Raw genomic sequence first — 11,358 nt, 5'->3', positions numbered from 1 at the left:
GGAGATGCTCAAGGAGTAGCTGGCGCGGAAAAAGGGGGATGGGATCGCTCGGGCGCGTGCAATGTCCATCACTGGGCGCGCGGCATCATTTCGTCTCGGGCGCCGGCGACGGTGCAGGGCAGGCACGGGCGTTCGTCTAGCTCGTAGAGGGTGCAGAGGCGGTGCTCGATGCGGTGCTAGGGATGCAGGGCGAGGACGGTGGCGTGCAAGTGGACGACGTCCTTGCGCGTCCGTGGCGTGATCACCACGCCGGCCGGCACGTCCCGGCGCGTTTTGGACACGGGCGTTCGGGGCAGGGCCGTGCAATGGCGATCGATCCAAAGGGTACGGGCGTGATCCTTATGTATCATAGATGTTCAAGGACATGGAGGAACGACAAGGGAGTGGCCAGGGAGATGGGTGCCAAAGGTGGCCGGCATGGCATTGTGTAGCATGTTTTAGGGTTTCTCCTCCACTTTAATCAGCCATGCAAGTACTGGGCTAGAGGCAGGGGGTGTAGGGGAGGCTGATGATCACTTTGCCAAAGTGGTTTAGGGTCAAAACTGCTGGATAATAGCATGTATCACTTAGTCTAGAGGTCGTCACACTGCTCGACAAAATGCCCGCAAGAAACTTTCTTTCGAATTTTGCAAATCTTTTTGGTGATTCTCATTTATATAATTGTTGTGATGTATGGGTGGTGGTGGCACTCAATTTGGAATTGATTTGCAACTTTTCAAATTTGGGGTGATCTTCTTCTCTCTCTCGGGTTCCTTCTTTGCCCTCTTATTCTGGTCAACCTAGTCAACTTTAGGAAGGGTGGTCAACACCAAAGTTACTCACCTTGACATGGTCTTGGATGACCTGGCTTTAGTTGACCTTGCTTAGTTCAAGATTTGAGAAATACAGAGGGGTAAAGAGGGGAAGAAAATATTTTTGTGAGATGTGACCATTATCACATGTGTGAAGAAAATTTGATTTCCTTTGGTTTGTTTCTTGATCCAAGGCTGCAAAAGGGTTAGTTTATCACATTGAAGTATTTTAGAAGCAATGGGGCAAGCTAACTTGGCCTTGGTTGAGGATTGGTTATTTTACATAGAGGGTATGTGAGTGAGAGAGGGGTTTTTCCCAATTTCTTTATTTCTCCCCAATTTAGGGTTTAGTGAACTTGGTTAGGGTTCACATAGTAAGGTTTACACATACTAACACTCATCATGGCAATTGCACAAAAGAAATCACTCAAATGCATTTATCTATATGTGGCCCTATATGCATAGAAAAAGTTTTTGTTAATTGCAAAATATGAGTTTGGGGAAATTTCTCTTTCTTGATTATTATTGTTGAAACTTGAGATGTTACACTGTGGACCCCGGTCCATTCTTTTACATCTAAATACAATCTACTGCCAACATTGTTCTTTACTGTTCTTCGCATACAAACACCATTTTCCACACCATACATTTAATCCTTTGTTTACAGCAAGCCGGTGAGACTGTCAAACGCCACCGTCAAGGCAGTCAGCGACACCATCTTTGCAGCCGGTGGCTTCTTCGCAGCCTTCTTTTGAGCCGCCTTCTTCGGCGCCGGTGCCGCGGCCGACACCTTGCTGCTCGGCCGCTTCACCCGCTTGGTCGGAGTGGCAGGGGCAACTGCAGCGGGGAGCGCCTGGCCAGCGGGAGGCTCGGGGACGACGTGCTGCCCCAGCCACTTCCGCTTGCCGGCAGTAACAGCAGCGGGAGGCTCGGGGACGACGTGCTGCCCCAGCCACTTCCGCTTGCCGGCAGCAACAGCAGCGGGAGGAGCGGCGGCGGGTTGATTGCGTCCATGTCGGTCCGGACGCGGGGGCTCCGATGGCCAGAGATGGGTGGCGGCGGCAAAATCGAGAGCTGCGGGTGGGGCGGAAGCGGGAAAGGGACGAGCTGAAAGTTCCTTCACACCAAGAGGGGAAATGGATGGAGGCCGCGCTCGCACAGCCCCTCCGACCCGGGAACTTAGGTGTTCCGCGGCCCGATTTTTTTAAAAAAATGGGGATCCGATGCGGGATCTGAATGGTCTCTTTTTTAGCCTCCGAACCGAAAAAAGTCGGTTATTATGCGGATGAAGGTCGGATAGGGGTCTGCTAGAATGCTCTAACCTGCATCACAGTCTTGTCGCAAGCAAACCCGGCCTGAAAATGTGGAACCGATCCAGTAGAGTTAATTCGTTATTTGCCCTCTATAGCTTCTGTGTCTGAATTCTGTTTCCGAAGAAACTTTGCTCCCGTCAGCGAAATATAGCAGCAGAACACCAATAATTCGCAAAAAAGGGGGGCAGAAAACCAATGCTGCAACGATCCTCCACGGAGCAATTGGGAACGGAAACTTTATTTTCAAAGCAGTTTGTTAGCATTTAAGAAAGAGTTAAGGAACTACCCTTGCTTTTCAGTTTAAAGCTCAGGGAAATGGGAAAGAGAGACATTATTGCGTACTTAACGCTGCGGTACACCGAGTTCACCATCCATGCCGGTTTATTATGGTACCACACTTAGAAAAAAACTAAAAATAATATTCTAAGTTTTAAAAAAATCTGAAAAAAATCATGATGTAGCGAGTAATGTATCTCACAAACGAGCGAATTTCAATTGGAAACAATACATAGTTTTGGCCACACAAAAATATAAAAAAATAGATCTGAGCACAACGATTTAGAAAATCTCTAAAAGAGACGTGCTTTGTTATTTTCATGTAGCTCGGAATACAAAACGTTTAAAATCGAGATTTCAAACGTTAGTAGGATATATCATAAACTACTTTTACTAGAATTTTGCATAATTTTTTAAAACCGGTACATATAAGATTTTAATTTTTTCTAAAATGCCGAGAGCACTGGTGCTCGGGAGCCGAAAATGACTTTCCGTATATTGTTATCCAAGTAATCGGAGTGTATGTACATCAATTACGGCCTGACTGTACCACTAGTCGACGACAGATTGACAAGTGAGGCCAGTTGTTCCTCCAGAAAGACCAGATTAATAACATCGACTAGCTCGATAATAACGGAACAAACAAGAAATGAGGAAAACATTTTCTTTCATTTCATCCAGAGATACTAGTACCGTACTTGAGGCTGTACAGCTCTTTCCAAGCAAAGGAAACAAGAACTTGCAGGCGGAGACAAGGAAAGGATTTCAAAAACTTTTCCCCACCACCACACGCTGCTGCTGCTAACCAGTGACCTGAATCTACTCGCCCTTATCCCGCTCCTCCTCAAGCGCCAACGCGAATTTCCAAATCCCAAACAAAAACCCCCCGGCCGCAAACCCCAGATCCCCACAGGCCGCGCAGCAGAATCGCCGATTTCCGATACCGGAGCTACGCCGGCCGACCAGCTGCGGGTCCGTCGGGTCCTATGCGCCGGCGCGGCGTTGCGCTCCTGGGAGGAAACGTACCGCCAAATGCCTGAGCCCGACCGCCACCTCCTCACCGCCGCCGCCGCCGCCGGCCTCCACCGCGACGGCCTCAAGGGCTGGCCCGACCTGTGGATGCTCCCAGGGAAGCCGCCGCACGCGCGCGCCGCCGCGGCGGCGCCCCCGCCGCCGCCGGACCAAACCCTAGCCTTCTCCGACGAGCTCCTCCTCCGCGTCCTCGCCTGCCTCCCGGACCCGCACCTCACGTCCGCCGCCTCGCTCGTCTGCAAGCGGTGGGCGCGCCTCTCCGGCCGCCTCCGCCGCCGCCTGGCCGTGCGGGACTGGGCCTTCGTCACGCACCGCCTCCCGCACCGCTTCCCCAACCTATCGGTCCTCGACCTCTTCCCGGCCTCCATCGCCGCGCCCGCCGCCCCCTCCCGGGCCTCCCCGGTCCTCACCTGCGGCGCCGTTTCCCTAACCCTAGACCCCAGCGCCGACCCGCCGCTCGGCGCCTGCCGCTTCCTCGCCGACGACGTGCTCGACAGGGGCCTGGCGGTCGTGGCCGCCAGGTTCCCCAACCTCCGCCGCCTCTCCGCCACCGCCGCCGCGTCCGAGTCCGGCGGCCTGATGGACATCGCCGGCGGCTGCGCAACACTGCAGGAGCTCGAGCTCCACCGCTGCACCGACCTCGCGCTCCGCCCGGTGTCCGCCTTCGCGCACCTCCAGATCCTCCGCGTCGCCGCCGCCTCGTCCCCGCTCTACGGCACCGGCCACGACGGCGGGGTCACCGACATCGGCCTCACCATCCTCGCCCACGGCTGCAAGCGCCTCGTCAAGCTCGAGCTCGTCGGCTGCGAGGGCAGCTACGACGGCATCGCCGCCGTGGGGCGCTGCTGCGCCATGCTCGAGGAGCTCACCATCGCCGACCACAGGATGGACGCCGGGTGGCTTGCCGCCCTGGCTTTCTGCGGCAATCTCAAGACCCTGCGGCTTCAGGGGTGCGGCAGGATCGATGACGATCCTGGCCCCCCTGAACATCTCGGCGCCTGCCTCACGCTTGAGAGCCTGCAGTTGCACCACTGCCAGCTGCGTGACCGCCGCGCCCTCCATGCCCTCTTTTTGGTCTGTGAGGGTGCTCGTGAGTTTCTGGTTCAGAATTGCTGGGGCCTTGAAGACGACATGTTTGCGTTGGCTGGCCTATGCAGGTATATCAACCACCAATCTGAATCTTCAAATCTATTACTACTAGTTTCCTCATGGATTACCGATGATTGCGTAATCGGGACAGTTTGTGCCTTCTATTGTTTAATTATTCATTCATGTTTTTTTTTTGTTTTTTCTGTGATAATGACATGTTGCCAATAAAAGGAGTCTTAGGTAGCTAACGTTCGGATGCTCGCAATGCATGGACCCCGTGCATGATTGGAGTGACCACTGCTTCTGTGGTGATTAGAATGCTTAATAACTATATTCAGGGTTGACTGTGGATCTTGTTGTTTGAATTTTTTTAACAACCTTGCTAATAAGATAAAACTTTGCTACTTGATTTTTTATGTTTACTCTGATGGCGTATACTGTGTGTTATCTTCTCACAGATAATTTACTTCAGTTATCCTTTTTCTCCTAATTCTGTGAGTGCTGTCAGTGTGCAAAGGAAACAGAAAACTAGCATTTCAATAGATATTGTTAACGTATTCATGGTTGATGTGTTATCAGGTAACGTATTTTGTTTGTAGTGATTTTAAGGTGTGTTCTTAAGTGAAACCATTTCTTAGTATACTTGTTTTCTTTTCTTGTGATAAAAGCCTCATCCGGTAACCATTTTTCACCCCACTGCCCATTTGTATAGAGCAATAACAGTCATGACCTAAAATGTAACTTCCTGTTAAAGATCTTTGGCTTACCCAGCCAGGCTGCTACTGAACGAGCATTTAATAAATATTTTCTAATATTAGGTAGTAATAATGACCTGTAAGTTGTAATGCTTGGCTTAGTTGTCTGCGTGAACGTATTTGATTAGGATAGATGTTAGTTCTATTATTTCATCACAAATCAGGCTCCAATAATTCTATTTACTAGTGTTATAACTCCCTCTGTTCTAAAATAAGCGTCGCAAGATTCTCTAAATATGAATGTATCTACACATTGAAATGTGTCTAGATACGTTCGCATCTAGACAAAATTCTGACACTTATTTCGAAGCAGAGGTAGTAGAATTAATTTTGTTGGAGGAAGGAAACATCAGATGACTAATCTTACACTTGTCATATACTGAATATTTAGACAATTGTGCGTATTCAGCCACTTGCCTAACAATGTCCCAAAACACTAATTGTCGGTTTCCCAATCACATGGACTTGTGCGTGACTGGAGTGACCATTGCTTCTGTGCTGACTGGAATGATTAATGACCATCTTGCGGATCGAGTGCAGTTCTTGTTGTTTGAATGTTTTAAGAACCATGCTAAGACAAACTTGCTAGTTAATATTTATGTTTACTGATGTGTCCGGGGCAAATGCTTGCAATACGTGGACCCCATGCATGATTGGAGTGACCATTGTTCCTGTGGTGGTTGGATTGATTAATAACTATCCTGAGGATTCAGTGCAGTTCTGGTTGTTTGAATGCGTTCAACAACTATGCTAAGATAAACTCTGCTACATAGTTTTTATGTTTACTGATGACGTATATTGTATGCTATCTTGTTACTGATAATGTATTTAGTTATCCTTTTGCTCTCCATCTTCTGAGTGCTGTCAGTGTGCAACAAAAAAAAGCTAGCACGTCAATAGATGTCGTTAATGTATTTATGGATATGGTTGATGTGTTATCAGGTGATGTACTTAGTTTGTACTGATTTCAAGGTGCGTGTTTAAGTGAAACCATTTCTTAGTATACTATTTTCTCTTCTGGTGATTAAAGCCTCACCCGGTAACCATTCTTCACCCCAGTGCCATTTATGTAGAGCGATGATACTCCTAACCTAATATGTAGCTTCCTGTTAGTGACCTCATGGATTACCCAGTGAGGCTGTAACTCAACAAGCATTTGGTAAATAGTTTCTTATAGGAGTATTAGGTTGTAGTGACCTGTAAAATGTAGAAATTCCTTTATATGTCTGCATAAATGCGAGAGTGTGCTGATATCACGGTGGTAGAAACCTTCAGCTGTGAGGCTAACAACCAGGGTTTGAACCCTGGTTCTGACAAAAAAAACAAGGCCCCTCACTGAGTTTGTTTCGCATGCGTGCCTGGCTGTCAGCTGCGCCGCCTCAAAAGGGTGGACCCAGCTTTCCTTGACCTAACAAACAATGCTTTCAGGTTTCTTTCCCCAAGGGTCTAGTTTTTTTGTCTGGATAAATGTATTCCCTTAGAATAAAGGTTACTTCTGTTAGCGTATCACAAATCAGGCTCTAATAATAATTCTATTAACCAAATGCTATAGGATTCACTTTGTTGGAGGAAGGAAACAGCACATACTAATCTTGCACAGTACCGAACATTTAAACGCTTTTGCGTATTCAATTGCCTGCTGAACCACGTGCCAAAACACTAATTGTCGATTTCCCAATCTCTTAGTGTGGTAAAAGGACTGAGAAATGACTGCGTTCCTGTATATTGTCTGCTAGTGTTATGTAGAATTTAGTAGGTTATTGGCCCCACATGAAGCAGTTAATTATGACCTGAGCATTCTTCTGCTATTTGACACCCATTTCTTGCATGCATTTAATTAACCTTTGGAGGCATTTGACTAAGTGCTTTTGTTCCAAAAGTGGTATGTAGCTATTTCTCTCTGAGAAGGAATTAATTTTGCTTAATATTTTTGGTCCTTGCTGAAAAATATCTTATTACCCAGCTTGTTTGATCTGGAGTACTACCTTATTTTTGAGTTTGTGAATGGACTTTAGACTTTACAGTCAACTACCCCATCTTGTTTCCTGTAACAGACTCCGAAAAGCTTCAAATATATAAACTGGGTCTAATGAGGGTCTTTCTCGGAAAAAAAACATCCCAGCTTGTTTCTTGTGTAGTGCACTCCAGATTAATGAAGTACCCAGTTTTTCTGAATACAATACCAAGCTAGTGAATTAGTGGGCTGAAGAAAGTGGCTAGTGACCCTAACCAGAAATGCATTTAGGGTGTGTTTGATAAGCTCGTTTGCCCACCAGCTGTTGCCTACTTTACTATTTGGCTGCTTTCATGGTTTTTCCGCAGCAGACTATGAAATTAATTCAGTGCAAATGCAATTCATCAACTGCATACTGAGCCTTTGTCAGCTGGAATTCCTAGAGTAGGAACCTTTAGCTTCAAACTACCCTTAAGCTTAAGATCATCTTATACCTGCTTAAGATCATCTTATACCCTTACTGGAAGTAGTAGTGTAAAAAACCATTTTTTATTTGGGTATTTTTGATATTTTCTTCTCAAGAAATGCATGCCTTGCTGAAAGTGGATGCCATGTGTTTCAGTACTTTCCTCCTCTAGAAATGCTTTAGCATATGCCATGGCTTGTCACATGTGTAGGTACAGTAAGAATTGGATATAATATTTTGATCCACAAGTTATAGTTTTGGAACTAATAACTTGCACATTAGATACTGGGGACTTGTCTAACGTTCATCCACTCTCTTCCTTTTTCAGGAGAATAAAATTCCTCTCCCTAGAAGGCTGCTCACTATTAACAACTAGAGGAGTTGAGTCAGTGGTCACCTCATGGAATGATTTGCAGAGTCTAGAAGTTGTCGGGTGCAATAAAGTAAAGGATGAGGAGATTACTCCCGCACTCTCAGAGCTTTTCTCTAATCTGAAAGAGCTGAAGTGGAGGCCTGACAACAAATCTCTCCTCGCTGCAAGCCTTGCGGGCACTGGAATGGGAAAGAAGGGCAGAGTATTTTTCAAAAGGGTATGAAGTCTGATCATCTTGGTGCTCCATTCCCTGCGATGCGCTTCATCTCTTCTCTGCCCGTAAGGATTGAGCTTTTCTTGCAGCAGATTTTACCGGGCCATCAACGAGTCAAAGAGAAGATGCTCAGCTATCCAGCAGGTGTTGCGGCTTAGTTGGATCACTCCTCCAGACAGAATTTTGCATGCTCCTGAGGAACTCTTATGGTTGAAGCTTGGTCCGGCACGCTGAAGCGCGACTGAGGTACCAACCGTCCAGATTCGTGTTTGTGGCCGAACTGTAACAACCTGGCACTCCCCAATGAGGATCCTAACCAATATTTATGCATGCCACGAAATGTTTCTTCAAGTTATGGTAGAACCTGTAGTTCCCGATGATGAATCGGACAGAAGCGACAGTAAGTTCATGTTTATGTCACACATGACTTCACTGCTGAATGGTTTTTGTCGATGTACACTTTGCAATACAGAAATACGTTGGTGCCTGCCTACTCTTGAGTTGCAATGTGCTCTTCGTGGTTGGTGAATTTATCTGGTTTGTCAAGAGATTTTTTGCATGTTGATGATGCTTAATCTGTCGTAAGAATTTTGGGCTACTATATACTTTGTCCTTGCATTTGCTGAACAGCTGATCTTATGCCAAAAATAGGAGATGGAAGCACTAGGGGCGCGTTTGGTTGCCTTGGGCGACCTTTGGCTCGCATGTACCTAGCAGTTTTTGGGCCGGTTTGGCTCGCATGTGCCTAGCAGTTTTTGGGCCGGTTTGGCTCGCATGTGCCTAGCAGTTTTTGGGCCGGTTGGTTTCCTGAGCTCCTCCGCGTTGTTAAGAATCCTCGGGACAGGTCCGGGAGGAACGCTTAGTTTGACAATTTCTTTAGGGACAGGTCCTAGGAAAAAGAAAATAGACAACGCCGTTCGCGCGGGCCCCCCGCCTCGGCATGGCGGGAGAAGGCGAATTCTGAGCGACGTTGTGCGGTAAATGTAGGGGTAACCTCCCTCTTCGGTTACCCTCTCCATTAGCTTCCTCCCAAATTTTTTCTTTCCCCAATTTTCGCACTTGTGGTGGCTGCGGACGACCTAGATCTGGTAGCGTGCATCTCCCTTCGGTCTTCGACGCCGGAGCAGGGTCGTTGTTTTCAGCCGTGGCGGAGCCTGCGCACATCTGCGACGGCTTTCGGCCGTATCCGTCGTCTGCTATGACAGAGGTAAGGGGAAACTCGTCTGCTCTAATGTAGTGTCAGATTCATGTTGGTAGAACTAGTTGGGTTCGATAAGGCCATTCGTAATGCATATATCTTGTTTGAGTAGACCGACCAACTCCAGCTTATGCATCACGCCGTAGCACTCATCGTTTGCATACAAGCCTAGATCTTGATGGTGCACAACAGAGCGGTTAGGCATGCTGTTTTTTCTCGTGTCTGTTACGGTCCTATGTTACAATGAGATCAGGAGAGGATTGCCAACCTAAACTACATCTACAACTCCAACGATGTAGAGGCTATCCAGATGCTTTGGAGGAGAAGAGCCCCTTTCTATGCACTTGTGAAAATGTTCAGGGATAGAGGACAGCTGGTTGATAGCATCCACACCTTTGTCGAAGAACAATCGCAATGTTTCTTCTTCATGTCGTGGGTCATAACTAGAGGTTCAGAGTCATCCATAGCACATTCAGGCAGTCCACGGAGACTATCTCTCGATACTTCCAGCAGGTGGTGTACGCAATTGGGGAGCTCAGAGGTGATATGATCAAGCCAGCATCATCGAACGCACCACCCAAGATCAAGAACAGCTACTGGTTCCGTATTTTAGGGTGAGTACAAAATCATGTTCGTTCTACTTATCAGATATGTGGTACTGTCAGAAACATGACCACGTGCTAATTTTTTGACATGATTGCATTGAGGCTATTGATGGTACTCATGTGACTACAAAGGTACCGAGATCAATGTTTGCAACATTCCGCGGGAGGAAGCACTACTGAAAGATCATATCTCATTTTATATGTGTTTTGGTGTTGATGACAATGATGATATATGAACATTTCGGTTTATAAGATTTGTAGGTTATTACATTCTCTAGATGCTTAAAGTGTGAAGAGTATACAAGAAATGAGAAGAAGAAGAGAAAGAGATAAGAAAGAAGAAAGAAAGAATTATGAAGAAGAAGAGAGAAGCAAAGGAAAAAGAAGAAGGAGCGGGGGCCCTGGGCGGTACCGCCGGCCTGGCCGCGGCCGGAGGCTCCGGCCTTGGTACCGCCCTTGGTACCGGGGACGGGGGGGGGCGCCTCAGCAAACTTCCAGGGAGGTTGGAGCTCCCGGCGGTACCACGGCCGGTACCCCGGGCCGGAGGCTCCGGCCTCCCCCCCCCCCGGACCGCGCCCTCCTGGCCACGTGGCCGCCCGGCCGTCTCGCGCGCGCCAAGACCGGTAGTACCGGCCCAAACTCGCCGGTACTACCGGCCACCCCTCCCTAGCTCTCCAACGGCCGAATCAGCTGCCCTTTTTAAGGGCTTCTTCTCCATTGAGCTAGGGTTGCTCATTCCCCTTCTAAAAAAGAGATACACCATTGTTGAGCCACCAAGAACTTTAAATCCATCGGATCTCCTTCCTCAACCATCCAAATCCCTTGTGCTTTGGAGAATCGACGGAGAAGACCCCGATCTACATCCTCACCGAAGCGTTTTTCATTTCCCCCTCTTATGCTTGAGGGCCCCCTTGCTAGTGTTCCTCTTTGGATCCCTAGTGATTGTTGTTGATGTATGCTTGTTGATTTGTTGTGTTGTAACAGATTTGGGAGCCTCCAATTTGGTTGTGGATGTGTGCCCCAAGAACCTTGTAAAGGCCCGGTTTCCGCCTCAAGGAAATCCCTTAGTGGAAGTGGGCTAGGCCTTCGTGGCGTTGCTCACCGGAGATCTGAGTGAAGCCTTCGTGGCTGTTGGTTTGGCTTTCGTAGCAACCACACTCCTCCAAACGTAGACGTACCTTCTTGCAAAGGAAGGGAACTACGGGAATCATCTCCGTGTCATCGCGTGCTCCACTCTCGGTTACCTCTATCCCACTCTATCTCTTATATATTGCGTAGCTATATCTTGCCTA

At 47.8% G+C, this 11,358-nt stretch overlaps 1 protein-coding gene across 2 annotated transcripts; it reads left to right on the top strand.

Annotated features, from left to right (window-relative positions):
- The first annotated feature begins 3,181 nt into the window (after positions 1–3,181).
- Positions 3,182–8,756, top strand: LOC127306797 (F-box protein At5g51370). Of its 2 annotated transcripts, none has more exons than XM_051337504.2 (3): positions 3,182–4,569; positions 8,005–8,266; positions 8,353–8,756. In XM_051337504.2, the coding sequence occupies exons 1-3, from the start codon at positions 3,413–3,415 to the stop codon at positions 8,419–8,421; spliced, it is 1,488 nt and encodes a 495-aa protein (XP_051193464.1). In that variant the 5' UTR covers positions 3,182–3,412; the 3' UTR covers positions 8,422–8,756. The 2 variants fall into 2 exon arrangements, with proteins under 2 accessions (XP_051193464.1, XP_051193465.1); XM_051337505.2 differs by having other exon boundaries at positions 3,183–4,569; positions 8,356–8,756.
- The last annotated feature ends 2,602 nt before the right edge of the window (positions 8,757–11,358 follow it).

This window comes from Lolium perenne, chromosome 6 (genome assembly GCF_019359855.2).
Source record: "Lolium perenne isolate Kyuss_39 chromosome 6, Kyuss_2.0, whole genome shotgun sequence".
NCBI classification, from domain to species: Eukaryota; Viridiplantae; Streptophyta; class Magnoliopsida; order Poales; family Poaceae; genus Lolium; species Lolium perenne.
This window is presented reverse-complemented; position numbering and strand designations above follow the sequence as displayed.